Source organism: Strix uralensis, chromosome 19 (assembly GCF_047716275.1).
Source record: "Strix uralensis isolate ZFMK-TIS-50842 chromosome 19, bStrUra1, whole genome shotgun sequence".
In the NCBI taxonomy this organism is placed as follows: Eukaryota; Metazoa; Chordata; class Aves; order Strigiformes; family Strigidae; genus Strix; species Strix uralensis.
The window spans coordinates 10532295-10549481 of NC_133990.1; the positions used below are offsets into that span (position 1 = coordinate 10532295).

At 38.5% G+C, this 17187-nt stretch overlaps 1 protein-coding gene across 7 annotated transcripts in view; it reads right to left on the reverse strand.

Moving 5' to 3' along the window:
- SPAG9 (sperm associated antigen 9) overlaps nt 1-17187 on the reverse strand; it is a 65072-nt gene that overhangs the window by 34072 nt on the left and 13813 nt on the right. For 3 of the 7 annotated variants that reach the window (XM_074889507.1, XM_074889506.1, XM_074889512.1), the window contains 2 exons: nt 12696-12766; nt 3908-4002 (listed from right to left, as the gene is read on the reverse strand). In XM_074889507.1, the coding sequence (XP_074745608.1) occupies nt 3908-4002; nt 12696-12766 (166 nt within the window). Of the gene's footprint in view, nt 1-3061; nt 3370-3907; nt 4003-12695; nt 12767-16587; nt 16668-17187 lie in introns of those variants that run through there. The other 4 variants (XM_074889511.1, XM_074889510.1, XM_074889508.1 and 1 more) reach the window with 3 other exon arrangements.

The following is a 17187-nucleotide window of genomic DNA, read 5'->3' on the forward strand; positions in this document are numbered from 1 at the left end:
TCATAGGATGCTACAGCCAGCCCTGAAAAGGAAAAATATCAGCCAGGCATAGAATGGAGATAAAGCAAAGTATTTGTTCAGTCAGAACAATGAAATACAGGAAAAAAAGGACAGAAATCACAGGTTTAAGTATACTAAAGACAGAAGATAAACGTGTGTGCAAGTGATGGCAGAAAATTATGCTTCTTGAGAGAAAGCACTGCCTGTAAGTACCCCTGCAGAGATAATCCAGACAAAATATTAAGATTTGAGAGATCTCATGTTTTAGCATTATAAAAAGTCAAATCACAACCACATATACTTTCTTTTGCAAGGCTTTTCAGAAGTTAAATATAACCTAAGCTGAATTCTCTGCAAAATTAGTAACAGCATATAAGTCATATGCAAAAATATGAAAGGGAATGTTGAAAAGCAAAAGGAAAAGCTAAGCATTTTCATACATTTTTTTTTTGGCTTTGTTTTGGGGTTGTTTACTTAGGAAAAAAAGACAGTGAAGAAAGGATTGTATTTAGCAATCAAGCAGTAAACTCCTTTTGGTAAATTTTACATCAACAAAAACCAATATTCAAATAGCAAACAATTTTAACTGGCATGAACCTTTCCAGTACGGTTGTACAAAGATGCTTCTTGTCACCAAAATCTTTGCAATGAATTCTCACATAAGCATGTATCTTGGCCTTTCATAAATGTTATTTCAAATTAGGTTGTTAATTCAGAAGTAGTTTATCAGAGCAAAGTAGGCAGCAAAGTAAAGCAAATCAGTCAGGGTTACTAAATAAAAAGCATCAGATACTGTTCCAGCATCTTCAAACTAACTGTGCTGAAAAGTCTTCACGAAAAATAGCCACAGAACTAAACAGAATTTGATCCCAACGATTCCCTCTATTGTAACAGGTTCTGCCTTTCTTTAGATTTCCCACAACTCTAATGTGTGTGGGGAACAAAAGACACACCACATAAGCTTAGATTATGTCAAAAGACAGACTGAAACCATTTCATTGGTTAAGAAGTCCAGCAACAAAAAAAGGAAAAAAACAGCCCTTCAGCGGAAAAGAAAGCCGGCGATAAAGCACGCATTGTGAGGGCCCTTCGCTTTGGGGGACGCCTCCTGCAGAAAGACAGATTTGCTTACTTGCAGGATATGCCACAAAGCTTATCATCTTTGCAGTCTTCAGAAGAAAGAATTTAAACAAAATGGGTAGCAAAAGAAGTTCACAACTGACATCTGCTTTTTTGCAGAACAGTTTTAAATAAATTCTATAATGAACATATTTTGATGGGCTAAAACACAGTTCAGGTGCACTGCAGGACTACACAGCAAATGAAGTTTGAAAAGGGGGTTTATTTTGTGTATGTCTGCATTAAAAGAAATTATCTGATTAGACTGAAGCAATTTCAACTTATTTCACTGGTTGTTGACCGGAAAGTAATAAACCCCTTCTACTCCTCCAATGTCCAAGAAATATCTGAAAATGTGACGGTGAGCAGAAGGCAGGCACATGTTTTAAAAGCCTAAACTAATATTCTGAAGTGATGTACTGAAGCATTTACAGGATACTTTAGGATAAGCAACCAGATGGTTCTAAAATCCGACTATTGTTAAAAAAATAGAAACAATTCTACCATTAAAGCCCTTCATCCTACATTTTTATCTCTTTTAAATTAATAAAAGACTAAGGAACTGAGTTCCAGTTCCTGTAATTCCTAGAACAAATTATTAGGGGGGGAAAAAGCATAGCCTCCCAAAACGCCTCAAATCCATTAAATATTCTCCAGGGGGAAAAAAGCACATTACAAAAAACCTATTTCTTAAACCATCTGACTGCTTAAATGTAAAATACCTAACAGAAGTTATTGAACATGAAGTTCAGTATTTTGCTTTGGGGTTTTTTTTGTTTGTTTTTATTCTATTTTTTTTAGAGTTGGAGATTATTTGTTTTGGGTTTGGTTCCCCCCTCCCCTTCCAAACAAGCACAGCTTTACAAACTAGATCAGTCTAGAGAGTTACACTTTAAATTTATTTTATTTCTTTGTATTTAAATATTCATGCACATTTATTATCAGTTATTAATAACTGGTATTACTTCTATCTATTGATTGGCTTTAAAGCTTTGGTCTGTTCTCAGAGACCCAAGTTAAAAGTGTACTACCACAGAAAAGTCTACATGCACCATGTATTAAGGAGAAAGAGTCACACAGCTCTTTCAGAGAACACTATTTTCCAGCATTCTTCCCTTTTTAAATAAAGTTTACTATTAAATTTACAAGCACAGTTAAAGTATGTCAAGTTTTCAGGTCAGAAAGCTACATTTTAAAACTTTTCCAGCTGTTTTCCATTTGTAATTACAGTACTAAAACTTGCCAAGCTTACTTTGGTCACAACATTCTAACACATCTCTGCTACTGGTCCAGGCAACTAGGACAAACAGAACATAACTTGAGGGGGGACAGACAGAGCTGGCAGCTTGCCATACAAGTACAGAAAAGGAGGAGAGGATAACATTTGGCTGAACAATAGTGAATAGGCTTTAAGAGCTCTAATGCTTAAATAATGAAAGATTTTTTTTCCCACCAACCAATAATCAGATTTTTTTTAAAATAACGTGATCAACTAATTAGTGTGTTTCTGAGATCACCAACTAACTGACCTTATATATTTCTTTTGATTAAAAAGGTGAAATTTAATAGTACAAGGCCTCAGACTGCATACATTTATGGCTACAGAAGATCAGCCAAGTACCTGATGGTACACTGAACGTGAGCTTTATCCGTGACATTATCATCACAGCTTTTTTTGCAGGTTACAATAAACCAACATAATAGCTTTCTAAAAAAAGAGATAGATAAACTGACCTTGTACTTGCTTAAAAGGCAGTGAAATTTGAGTGTATTTAAAAAATATATTGTCATATCTGAGTCCATAAATATTATGTTTACAAAACAATTTGAAATTTATACACTATTTAGATCTCTAATTTATCCTTGCTCTTTCCGTTTGAAAGGAAAAAAGAAAGCAGAGAAGAAAGAGCACATGAAGCCAAGGTTCAGTAGGTCAGAGTACCTGAGTATCCTTGGTAGGTTCTGCGTCAGAGCTGGCACACCAGTAGAAATAGAAAAGTGCACTAGCAGCAAAACAGAGAGAGATACCAGGATAGCCGAATTAATGACCACCGCCCCGCCAACGAAGCCAAACACAAATAGCAGCATGCATCCAGGATTCATGGCGCTGTGCTGGCATGGTGAAACGCCGGAACCAAGAAGGCTACACAGGGGCTGAGGGTGTATCTTTGTAGGCAAAGTCTGTCATTCAGCCGCTGCCACAAAAACAATGCCATCAGCAGCAGCTTTCCACTCTTCTGCAGCAGCTCCAGAGCAATGACATCACCGCTCTCCTCCCCCTCGCGCCGGGAGCCGCCGGGCTCCTCGCAGCATCTATGCAGCAACGCAGAGACACAGCCAGCCCTGGAGTTATTCTCCCCTCCTTCCACACAGAGTTCATAGGCTAGAAAGCTTCAAAATCTGCATAATATATTCACATCAAGCCCTTAGAACAAATGGGCACCACGATACACACCTTCATCAACCCATACACAAAGCCATGGCAAGATATCAATTATTTTGGGGCAGCTGCTGACATTTTCCCTGCCTACCTGAATGCAAACACTCAAAAAAGCTGAAATTGTTTAAGGCTAACATACAAAGTATATCTCAACATTTGGCAGTACAACAGCAAAAGCCTCTTTCTACTGATTTCTACACTATTCTCTTACTGCATTCTAATCATACAACAAATCTTTCCGATTCAGCCGAACTGTTGTTGTAGGATTAAAGAACAAAGTCTTGCAAACACAAATGAATGGATTTTTTTTTCTTTCATTTCAGGGTGAGAGCGTAATAAATAGCTTACCTAATTCTACTGTGTGTTGTGGATTCTAGCTGATCACCCCCTGTTAGCTGATGAAGTTTGGTTCTTTCCAAGTGCTCCATATAATTGTGAATCATCTGTTTAAAATGACAGAGAAACAGCAAGAAATATTTAACAACATTTACTTTTACTACAACCACATAATCCTTGGCCAATACAATATAATCTTCCCCTGTAATGCTAAAAATACTAAAAGCATTCAGAAACATTAAAGAAATAGATAAAGAAAGAAGAAAAATTATACAGTGTGTAAAACCACAAACCAGAAGATAAGCCCATAATAAATAAAAATTGGAGACCTTACTTGTGCATTCGTGCACAGGAAACATCCTAAGGGCACACAAAGTGCCTGTGATACCACAAACAAGAATTTTGAACAGAAGTACCATGCTCAAATTCATTTTGGAGGCTGTTTAAGACCTCTATGTCCAGCAGATATTAAAATTTATTATGTGACAATGCATTTCACTATAGCTTAATTGCAAAGGTCAGACAATAGGCACCTGAAATATTAAACATAATGACTTCACAAACTAAAAATCAGATTATTTCTGTAGGCAGAAATATGGAGTCAGCATCTCCTTTTTTTCTTCTAACATTCAAATAAATTTAAGCTTTCTGTATTTTCTAGAAGTGAAGTTTGGTTTTACATTATATAGAGTGACATCTCATAAAAAGGACCAAGTGCCTGTGGATTTTTAGCACTCAAGAGAACCTTTGCTTTCTTGCTTATTTCTTTTAAGAGAGACAACCACAGGCCAACATGCTGACACCTGCAGTCATGACTTATTTAATGAACCCCAATTCCAATCAGCCAAAGGATGATGCTGCTCAGCATGTAACTGATCTGGGACAGGCACGGGGAGAAGTAACAGGTATCGCTGCACCACTCCGGGAGGTTAATTTGAACATGTCTTTGAAATGAAAACTGGGAAAGCCTGAAGAGAAGCCTACATGACATTTGATATTTTTAACATTTCTGTGCTCACATTCACAGATGAATAGGGCTCTCGGAACAAAAAAAGAAGAAAGAAAGAAGTCATAGGTGTACTGCAGAAGAATTTAGTGTACTTTTTTCCTGAGGCATATTCAGGTCATATCTCAAAGGCTTCCTCTAGAAAAAAAAAAACCTGTTCTGTAAAACTGTAATTTTTTCTGCTCTTCTAGAAAGGTTATACACACACTTTTAGAATAATGTTATGAGCAGGCATTTGTACAACCAATATTACATAACCTTTTATTTTGTGGGCAGTTGCACACACTGGGACTGAATTCAGCAGGACCCAGAAACCTACATCTACGTGTTACTTTCAAGTCAGGGTTGATGTGTCCAAGGCCAGTAAGCTTGCCCTTTGGATGCTACTAACCTCAGGTAGTATCGGCTTCTCCATAAGCACTGCTTGCCAGCATTAGCTATATTTGAATATATGTTCTTAGTCTCAGATTTTTCTGGTAGAGTGAAGTGGCTTAAGATATCCTGACTGATGGATGTTCTACATGTCAGTAACTTATATGGTAAGTACTGGTTACGTACAGACCCTGGTCTTCCTAGCATTCACCTGAACTAATTAATATAATTCAGACCAGAAAAACCCCCCAACCTTGCTATTTTTAGAGAAACATTATATAATATACTTTAACTGCTGTCAAAAGCTTACAAAATTTATCCTCCAACAAAATGACATAAACACAACATTTTACTAGGACCATCTTATTTTCTTTCTGAATTTTTTTCATGTTTGCTCATACAAAGAAGCAATTGGAAGAACTGAAAGCTCCACCTTCAACTCTCCACATTTCTTAGTTTTTCTGTTTCCACCAAGCAACCAAAATTAGGTGTTCCAATGGCTCCTGTGCATAGTTTTACACAACGAGTTTACTATAATCCAAATTAATTTAGAAATTCCAGGAAAAAAAAAAAAAACAGGACATAATTTTGAAATGCACATTAGACCATTCTGTATCCTGTTCATGTAGCCCCCTCATCATGGGATATTAGTGAACAGAAGCTGACCTACCTGCAGACACTTCAATTTGCAGCACACCAATTGGTTTCTCAAAGTAAAATTTTAAACAGAACATCTGTGATTTTTAGCTAGTGAACAGAAGCTGAGTACCTAGTACCTAGTACTAGTAACAATTAACACATGAGGGGAAAAAAAAAAAGAGTAGGGTCAGTAAAACCCACACAACTTTCATGTTTTGCAAAGTACATGGTTTAACCTACTTTCTTCCCTCCTCTCAGTCAATTTTATTTAATGAAATGTCTCATCATATTTATTACCCACATACAGAGGCTAGAGGGCAGGTCAATTTAAAGGACTATTTAGTTTAGTATTGCTCTGCAGATGAAAATGATGTTGATGGTAAAATAAGCAAATCTGTAGGTCACATTCAGCATGAAGCACATAAGCTATAGGAACACAAAAATAAGATGAAAAATCAAATATATGCACGTGTGCATGTGCAGCGCAGCATGGCAATTTAGAATCATAGAATCATATGATTCTATGATTTTATGTGCATGTGCAGTGCAGCATGGCAATTTCTGCACAGATCCAGGCTATACATGCCTGTGGCATCCCAAAAATCAGAAGAACAGTGGTGCCACCATGTAAAGTCCACACACTGCCTCAATCCGGGGTCCCAAGGATAAAAGTTGACAATACTGGAACACTGTCCACAAGAAGCACAGTTCCTCACCCTCCCTCCCTACCCATGGGACACTGGGACTACACAGCTGGTGCTGTACAGTCATGAGACACAGTACATGGATTCTAGAAATCAGTTAATCGAAAGGTTGAACTAATAAATTAAATACTGTAGCTTATTGGGAAGCTAGCTCACTGTAACTGCTCATCTACAATAACATTTTGAAGACTCCCCCCAAAACCACTGGGATTTGAACCAGATGACCTCCAGAGATCTCTTCAATCTAAATTACTCCAAGTCACAGCATATCCTTCAAGTGCCATCCTGATCGAAAACAAAAAGTCTAATGAATTAACGCACTAGAATTCTCAGTGCTCAAAATCTGATCAGAAGTTTTGTTGTGTTTTGAGATTACTCAGCTATCCAAAGAAGAAAATTTTAATATTATTGACAATTTAAAAATAGACTTTAATGGATTTAATTGTTCTCTACTCAGCCCAATTCTTACCATGTATCTACTACCCTTCTCTTCCATACAAGTTACAGTCAATATTTAATCGTCCATAACCTTTTACTACCAACAGCTCACCCTGCTGCCCCTGAAGTCCACAAGTATTTTGAACATGATCAATTGTTCCAATTAAATACATTGCTCAGTTACCATTATCTGAGGGGATTAAAGATAAACTCAGAACTTGGAAGAATTACTTAAAATGTTAACAGCATTTCACAGTTGATGTGTTAGCAAATTTTAGGGCACAACATGTACAAACTGACTACAATGAACTTTTGAAGACATTACAGCATGAATATGAAAGTCATTCCCTTCAAATGCTAGTGACAACCATGCAGTGTCTTTCCATCTCAAAAAAAATACTTGGATTGGTTTCCTCATATGGCACGTGACAAGTTCTACCACTGTAGAAAGTGTTACAGGCTTTTCTAAATCTTAAACTTCAGCATTCAGTGAAAGACATTTAACACTCTGTCACTAGTTTCTGTTCCTACCCTTACAAATATGACCACTCCCAATGTACACACACCTGACACTTTCTTTGTCACAAACAAATGTGTATATACCATGTTGTGGTTATTGTTACCTGCACCTTTTCCTTAACCAGGTTGAGAGCATCTCCTTTATAACTTCCTTTCTCTTTCACTCCTCCTTCTTTTTTGTGTCAACGCTTTAACTCCCCCAGGACAGGTTTTAGTAATTCTTTCACTGTCAGACCAGGCTCAGTGCTACAGCCCTCACTGTTCATCCTGCAGATCCAATCAGGTTTGGCACAAGCGGCTCCTCCCTTTGGGAATGTGCCACCAACTGTGTATATATAGATCTTTGTGTCCCACATAATCTAGATTTAATAAATTAGTAGACATTTCTAGAATCTCCTTGATTCAGTACAAAAGTCCTAAACATACTTTCATGTAATTACCTTTTACCTTTAAGGATTTGTGGTGAGCTTGTCACCAAAGTAAAAGCATCATTCCCACTGGTGAGCTCAATGCATCTTTATCCATATATAAGATGATACTGCTGGCAGGTACAACAGTACGTAAAGGTATTAAATCCAGGCTTTATACATCAAGCTGTTAATGCTTAGCATAAGGCTTTAGAAAAACTATTTGCTTGAACAGATAATCTAAAATCTAATCTCAAAACCACTATGACTGGTACCCATGCTTAGCCACAATTGTAACTAGACATCTCCACTTAGCCTTCTCTTCCTGTTTCCCCTATACAGGGGCTTGTTGGGGCTATCTGTTTATCCAAATGAACCTGACAAAGTACATTCCCAATGCCAGAGACAGGCTCACTGTTCTGTCACATTGTATCAGCGCAGAACACTGAGAAACTTCCATGGCCCAATTATGCTTCATTAAACTAAGCCCATATTCTGTGTGTCAGGGAAAGAGATATTGAACCATCTTAGCCTTGCGTTTTCCAAACAATAAAAAGAATCACTTCCTTAAATAGAATAAAAAGTTGTATTTTGGAAATCTGTGCAGATAAGTGCCACAGGTGTTAGTCAACTCTCAAGTAGATGCTGAAGTATATTGCTTTCCCTCAGTTTCCCATCTGAATAATAAATGTAAAACAGCCTTCAGCTAAGCCTTTAAAAAGCCAGTGCCACAGTTACAAAGTGTGCCCCTTTAACTATGCAGAAAAAGCAAGTAAGATACTTTACTTCCTACTCGGGGGCTTTGCTCTGAAAGAGTCACTAGCAGCTGTGCACCATCTCTTTGCAACAAAGGCAAATGAGCACCAACAGGTATATATAGAAAACAGGACTTTTATACAGACAATATAACAAGCTGATTTGCTATTAAACAGATAAAAGCTATAACTGAGTAACAAAATTCCTTTCCAAGCCTATAGAGCAAAGGTCCAAAGATTTTTGGATTAGACCACTGTCAATCATTCAACTTTCTAGCATACTGCCCTTGGGGCTGTGCGATTACTTCCTGCATCTGGTCCTTTAGAGCCAGAGAAAGATGGAAACAAGACTTTGCATAGGTAGATTTCAGAAGTTCAAGTTCAGGAACTCCAGCATACTGCTTTATTGCTCATCTGCTCTGAGCATTGGAGCAGAGGAAGATCAGAGCAAGGTCAAAATACACTAGAAGCACAGGAAAGACAAGGGACCAGAGCACGTCAACTAAGCAGGGATCATGACATGGATGTAAGAACGTGTTCAGGCTGCATTCACACATTCTGTTCTGACTAAACAGTTTATCCTCTTCACTACCTGCTACAAATACCCAGCTACAATCCACCTTCCACTCTGTCAACTCAACTGCTCAGGTTATCATACCCTAATCCATTTAAAAATCAAGCCAGTTAGCTCAAGCACAGACTTACCAGGGGATGAAGCTTAAGGGGATATATTCCACTCACACCCATTAGCTCATCTCCCATTCTACAGAGAGCAGCAAGATAGATAGAGGCTAATTTAACAGAAGGGTGAAGAAGCCTAAAGCCTCTTCCCAGAGCTTTAACAAGTCGAGGCAGCCCTGCTGGCTCTGCAGCTGCAAAGACACCTTGTTGCTAGGGCAGGCTGGTGCCCTCGCACTGCAATGCAGAGTCCTGTCTCTGGCAGGCTCAGCTCCAAGGAGCCTTCCCAGCACTCATCACAAGCCACACCATGGGTGAGGGATTCAGTTCTCTGGTTCGCATCACTGGTGTAACTTCCCATGACTTAGTTTAAGTAGGTCTTGGTCCATTTTGACTGAAACTGTTTAGGTGGAATTCCTGTGAGCTGCTGAGACAGTGAGCTTGCTGGGCAGTGATCTCCAGCAACGAGGCAGCAACAGGCAGGTAGGGTTAGTGCTGAAAGAGGACATGGTTACAGAGCCTCAGTGAAGTCAAGAGTTGGAAGAGAAAGACATCCAAGACTGAAATACTAAGCTGTGAATTAAAGAATAAGGGGGGAGAAACAGAGGGAAGTAAATACCGAAGACAGGCAGAATAGAGAAAAATTGCTAGAATTAAGATTGCAGAAAATGCAGTCAAGCTGCATCTTTAACATGACATCTGTCAAAGTAATCACTGCCAACATCTTAGAGCTGAAAAAAAAAAAAAATCTTTCTTTCTAATGCCCTGTTCATTATTTGGTCAATTGAAAGAAAAACAATTGCCATTTCAGTAAGTACCAACGATGGATCACTTGCAAAGACAATGGTGAAGCTGATCCAGAAGGAAGAAAGTATTCCTTCCTATAGAAAAACATGACAGTAAGAAAGATTTCAGAAACAAGTATTGTGATACAAGTATTTAAGCCAATAAACTTGACAGCTAAATGCTTAAAGTAGGTTGGATATTTGCCCAAATACCTTGCATTAAAAGAAAGAAGTTACTACACAGACCTAAAACACTGGAATTTGTTGTGCAAAAGGGAAGCAGGAAATCACAAAGGGAATGGGGGAAGACAGTCCTTTCCAGTCCCCAAGGATTTCAGTCTCTGAGTCTTAAAGACACACCAGATACCAGCATTAAAATGCTGACCTCCTGATACAGTTTATGACTAAAGCGAGGTACATCAGGAAGTTTATAATTCCCGAGATTCACATGGTTTCTCTAATTGTGCTCAAAAATGTCTTTGCATGTGAAGATAAGGAGTATTTAGTTAACTTCCTGAGGTTAGTCACACAGTTGTTAAAAAGGCTCCCAACCTTTTATAAACAATCACACTCCTAGTAACTATTCTTTGCCCTTAGTCCCAGCCCAGAGCTAAGCCTTTTCAACCCACAAACCCATGACCCATCAACCCTCCATATCCTATCTTGAATATACTGTTGTATTTCAGCAGCTGCCAGCTGGTGGTCTGAGAATTTTGGGTACCTCTAGTATGCGTACACACACTTGTCGCCTAAAGACAGAGGCCAAAATCTTCACAGACAAAACCAGAAATAACTTAAGGTAAAGGTTTTTGGGTTTAGAAGCCATGTTACAAAGTGAGCACAGTGAAACATTCAAAAGGAAAAAAAATGCTGAGACTGGGAAACAAAGAAGGAAGGAAGTAAACATGCTGAAAGGAAGGGGCACAGGAAACATAAGACCTGATTTTAAGAGCACAGAGGTAAGAATATACCATGTTGCACTAGAATTATTTTTTTTTTTTAATGAAGAAAGGACATAGTCACCTCAGTAATAATAAAGCCCAAGGAAACACCTCTCCCTACACCAAAGAAAGTGAATTTAAGATGTAAAGGCATTTAATAAATTAGAATCAAACCAGAGGCTGTTGTCCATTTTGGAGCAAAACCTACGTAAAAAGATATTCAGAACATTTCGTTAGCATTTCATTGAATTAATGATGCCCAATACATTTAGTTATCTTGAACTCTGCAGAACAGGATTCAATAAAAACCCATACCATTTCTATTGTGATAGTACCCACGGGTTCTAACTAAAATAAACCAAAACTTCACAAACACACAGTACTCTGAAGTACTTTCAGTTCAGAAGGACGTAGAGCTTAAGTGGGCAGCATTAAGCTTTGTTACTTCTCTTTAAATCTCCAGTTTTCAAGATATGCAACATTGTAAAGCAACTATTTAGTAACAAATGTGATCTTAAATACATTAGGATTTCAGTAATTATATGAATATTTTCATTTAAGAGCTGCAGAAGTCTCGTCACGCAATACTCAAGAGCTACATGCTGGTTGGGGTTCCAAGTCACTTTCAGTTATTGTCAGTATAGCACACTCATCTTAAGATTGCTAAAGAAAAATTAAAGGTAACCAAATCCAACATCTGTATGTGGTTTCCCTTTCCCCACATGTGTGGTCTTTCGAACTAAGCACAGCCTAGCTTTGCATTGCATTCCCCTCTTTGTTAGTGATGATCTAAAACCAGCTATCTGACCTTTCAAAGGCAATCAGAGTAAGAACTGTGCTCAATAGTGGGACTTCAGATTAACCAGAATTATTCACGGAACCTAGTGATTTCCTCACTAAAATAAATATACTAGTTAGGCAGTAAGCATCCCTGCATGGGAAAGACGACCTACGAGTAAAAATCAAAGCATTACAAGTCCCTTTATGCTCTAGAACCAACTTAAAAAGTGTGACTCTTATTTAATTTAACAAAGTCAAACTTGTCCCATCTTCCTGAGCAAATACTGTTTTAAATAGCTATCAATAAGTATGGCAGGGACTCTTTTAACCACGAATCTCAGTAGGCAACCAGTTTTTGAAGGTATTTGTTCCTTCAATAGTATAAGTAAAACCAGCACAGAAAACTGCTGGAAAGAGTACCAAGATTGCAATTTCATTTCTGTTTCTTTTAAGTTTGTTAGTGTGCTTTGAAGAATTGCCTTTGAAATATGAAAAAGCAAATTCCTGGGTTTTAAAACTTCTGAATATCTGAAAAAGCTATAAAATTGCAAACATGTAATCAAACTAAGATGAGCAAATACACACTTAGATGTAAATGAGAAAAACTACACAGCCAAATGAAGCCTGGTTACAACTGACATTAGCAATACAAACACCCAAGCACCAGTGAATAACCCAAAACATCCAATAATTTTCCCAACTGCTCACAACACAAAATTTTCCATAGATCTACATTTTTACAGATATTGTGAATTCATCTTGGCATAACGACCTACCTCTGTATGTCTTGAATGAAGTGCATTGTATTCTTTCTTGAGTTCTGCCTCCCTCTCTTCAAGTCTGCTAACTGGAAGAAGAAAAATTTTTAAAAATAATTAAAATTAAATTCAGAGTTCTAGCAAATGAGACTGACTTTCCTAGGACTAGGCAACCAGATCAGAGATGAGAGGACTCTTCATTGTGAATAGCAAAGAGCAGGATAAAATGTGTGTCAGTTCCTGTGTTTTTAAAACTCTCATCACTTCAGCTTCCCAAGTACACCAACAGCATTACAATCTTACAATTTGCAGTCCTTGTAAAAAGCCTAAGTAATATTTTCCCCAGCTGATTGCTAGCCCAGATGAGAGGCGATTTTTATGTTCAAAGACAGCAGTTACTGCTTGCACCAATTCAGATTGTTTCACACATGCACATGGAAACCGTAGGAAGAGGCAGAAGCCACGTCACATAGCTAGACTCAAGCCTCAGATGAGAGCTGTGAGCTCCAGTTAAGGCTCTACATAGGTTTCCTGTAACGTAACCACACAATCTCCTGAGATGTTCAACTAGGACAAACAAACAAGGTATTTTTAAAATAGCTTCAAGTCATATGTTGTGGTACAGAAATGAAAACTTCAGCTGGCATTCACTCTAGATTCCGCTGAGTATTAAGATAATAGATTCAGGGAAAGAAAACATTTGAATATTTCTGTAGGCATTCCAAGAAATTGAAAATATGTCTAGCAGATTTAGTAGAATTTTAGACAGTAAGTTCATATTAGGAGGAGATGAGCTGGAACAAACTGTGTTATCCCTATGCAATTAATTTGCAGAAAAACTAACAGAACTCAGAACTTCCTTTACACAACTAATTCTTTCAATTCAAACATAAAACTTTTTTATTGCTGCTTAAATGTGAATTCCATCTTTTTCTTAAGTATTTTTGGACACGATATTTATGTGATATAAGCATGTGTTTCAAGTTCTGTAACCAACCTTCTCGTATGCCACTTGCCATGTTTAAATACCCCTGGGAAACTTTATTATAGTTGGCCATCTCCAGACACTCATGGTCAAACACACGTTACCTGAAGACAAACATCAGCATCTTCTCTGCCATTTACACATTTTCATATTGCCAACTAGGTTTCTGAAAATTAATTCTGAAGATACCATTTCTTTTTGCTCTATATATCTGTATTTTGGCATGGTACTTTATCATAAGTACTCTTTGCCAGAGTCAAATGCTGAAAACCAAAACACATAACTGTCCAGTCACTCAAATCTGTGTAAACATTCTTACCTTGACACAACTCTTTGCACTCCACCTACGAATATCTGACCAAAAGTATTAAATCAAATTTTATTTATACTAACACAAGGTTGAACACTTTCATTTCTGCACCGTTACCAGGCTGAACAAGAGCTCTTTGGGTCAAATCGCAGTAAGTGGTGTACAAGTGTTTACAACATATATAAGAATATACTTTACAGCACAATACATATATAAATATTTTTGAAAGGCAATGCAGGACAAAAATGGTATCTAATGAAGAATTTAATTTATTATTTTTATTTCAGGCAACAGATGTTTTAAGACTCCTCATACATTTCAAGGGAGGTTATATGGAAGCCTCTCATACCTACAGAAACAAGTGTCAGAATTTATAGTTACAAAACTGTGACATGACAAACCGAATTTTATCCACTATCTTAGACTGATGGATATTCTAGTCAGAAGTAATTACATTTTACAACAGCTGCTCATCAGAGACATCCTAGCAGTAACCTCTCAGTAGCTACTAAGCAGAGCTGAGCAGCTTTAGCTGCCCATGCCCTGTCCAGCCATGGCTGTGCTCACTTGTGAATCCACCATCTCCGAGCTTTGAATTCCAGTTCCCAGCATCTCTCCCTTCCCCACAGACCGAGGGCCTGGTAACCTTTCCGCTGTGCTAGACCTGCTTTAGGACAGGCAAATACCCTGGAAATCAGAAAGTGCAAACTGCATGACTAATTGGCTTCGTGTTTTGTGAAACTCGCTCCCTCCCCTGGAAACAGTGTCCAAGCACCCGGCGAGAGGCCGGCAGCCCTGCCGCAGCTCCGCACCCACAGCGCCTCCTCGCAAAATGGCACTGCTTCACGCTGGATGAAGTCGTGGTTCAAAACGGCCTCACCAGGAACTTGCAAAGAAACCACGGTGATACACCCCAACGTTGTTTGGTATGCTCATGTCTAGACAGTGCAGCCAACATGTGCTCCTAGAGATTAATTTTATCCAGTGATTTCTGGGAAAAGTACTTGACAGTGCATTTAATGAAGATTAACACTACATTAGGTGTTACAAACATCATTCTTCATAGCTGTCTGTAGCTTAACTTCATGAAATCCACAAAAGTGTTTCCACTGTTATGGATATAACAAACACTTTTATGACGAGGTTCCATAACGAAGCACACCATCTTCTTCTATGGCCTAATTTTAAGTAGTTCCTTAAATCAAGTCATAGAAGACAAATGTACATAGATATAGGTACTGCATAGTCAAGGAGGGTATCTCCACTAAATCTGGTAACTATTTTTGTTACATACCAAGGTTAAAAATGTGAAGACCCTAGAAAATGATGTAATTGACATTCAGCATTTCTGGAAGTCACTTCCAGCTGCGTAACACATTACAGTCCTACAGCTGGAAGTTTCAGTCATAAGCAAATGTACACCAAGGTTGCATACTCTCAAACACCACGTTAACAGTCCTCAGCACAGACTTTTCCAATACCAGCAGGACAATACACACCACCAGAAATGTATTCTACCCAAACCACGCCTCCCATCGCAGATAAAATCTTGACAAACCAACCAACAGAACACACTTTCCAATTAAACACTGTGGGAGAGGTCAGATATTCCCCAATTATCAGAGATCACCATGGACTGGAACACAGAAGGTACCTGAACTTAGTGAAGAACAGCCAGAAGGATTTTGAGGAAGACCACCAGATTCTGGCCTAAAAACCTTGGAGAAACTTAAATCACTATTAAAGGTACATTCCCAGCAGGAGTAACAGGAAAGTAACAGCAATGAAAAGGAGAAAAAAATGCCCTCCACTGGCACCCAGAAGTACATTTAAAACTAAGTTGTTACCAGTTCCATTTGACTCCACCAGCACACAAAAGAGTGGAAGTCTGGCACCACCCTGATAACATGCCCCCAAGAGGAACGGAGCTGGGCGCTGGCACTGCCTGACACACACTGGGTCTGCAAAGTGGCAACCACAGTTCCCATCAACTTGACTTTTAAGTAACAATACAAAAAGCTCCTCTGGTATTTCAGTCTGAGACTTCTTTTTCCACTAAGATGTCAGATTCTTCATGGGTAGATGATGATACACATCTTAAAAGCAAAACACCCGTTGTCTCTGTTGTAATATCTTTATAAAGCCATTATATCCTTGTTACATGATTGAAGGTATTACAGTGCAAGATTATATTGTGTAAGACATTACATGTGCAAAATATAATACACATGAAAAAAGTTTCACTATTCATGGTTGCAAGTCTACACGGAAAAATCTTACAGGTCTTCCAGCATCATAAGTATGAGCATAAAATGCAAATATTCTAGTATTTTTAGGCTGATGAGAAAGCATCCCACAGGAACACCACCACAAATTCATGCTCAAGGTCTGCCTGCAACCTTCTCCAGCACTGTCAATATCCAAACACATTCAATGACCTGAAGTACCAATCCTAATCAAAGTTCCCTCAAATCAAACCAACCAAGCCTAAAACTGGGAGATTAAATATTACAGCAAACTGGAGAGAAGCCTCTGGAGTTTCTGCCTCCTGACAGCATTATGAAGAATTAGGCAGCAAAGCTGCCCACCCTTCCTGTTCAAAAATCAGAGCTTACCTCCCAAGTCTGATGGCTTTTACCAAGTTTGGAACACCCTCCATCTGTATGTTGTCCTCTGCCTCAAAATGCTGATAAGCCTGAGGGGGAGAAAGAGAAACAGACCTGCTAGAACGCCAAATCCAACCAGTATGATTCCTTCAAGAGGAATTACAAGTTCCTGCTGCACAAGCCAGGACAGAGATCCAGCTCACTAGTGAGCCTTTCCTAGCACTAAGACTATCTGAAGACTCTCCCTGGATAGCTTCCATCCAGCTCAGTTCTCAGAAGCAGGTCCCATACCAAAGTTAAGCTAGAGATCAAGCATAATCAAGCCTATGATCCAGTAGGACCTTATGACCTATTAAGTAGTTCCTGAAGAGCACACACATCAACCATGGATTGAAACAGGGACTGAAGCTATCAAACGAGTATTTAACTTGAAAGTGTTAAGACCTGGAAATAAGCAGCATAGAAAACTGATTTGTAAAACAAGTGATAAATTCGACTTCTTGGCAAGACCAACATCTTCAAATAGCTCTTACCACCGTGAACTACAGGTGTAGTTCTCAGTTTTAAAAGTAGGGCACTTTCAATTATGAAGATAATTTAGCTGTCAAG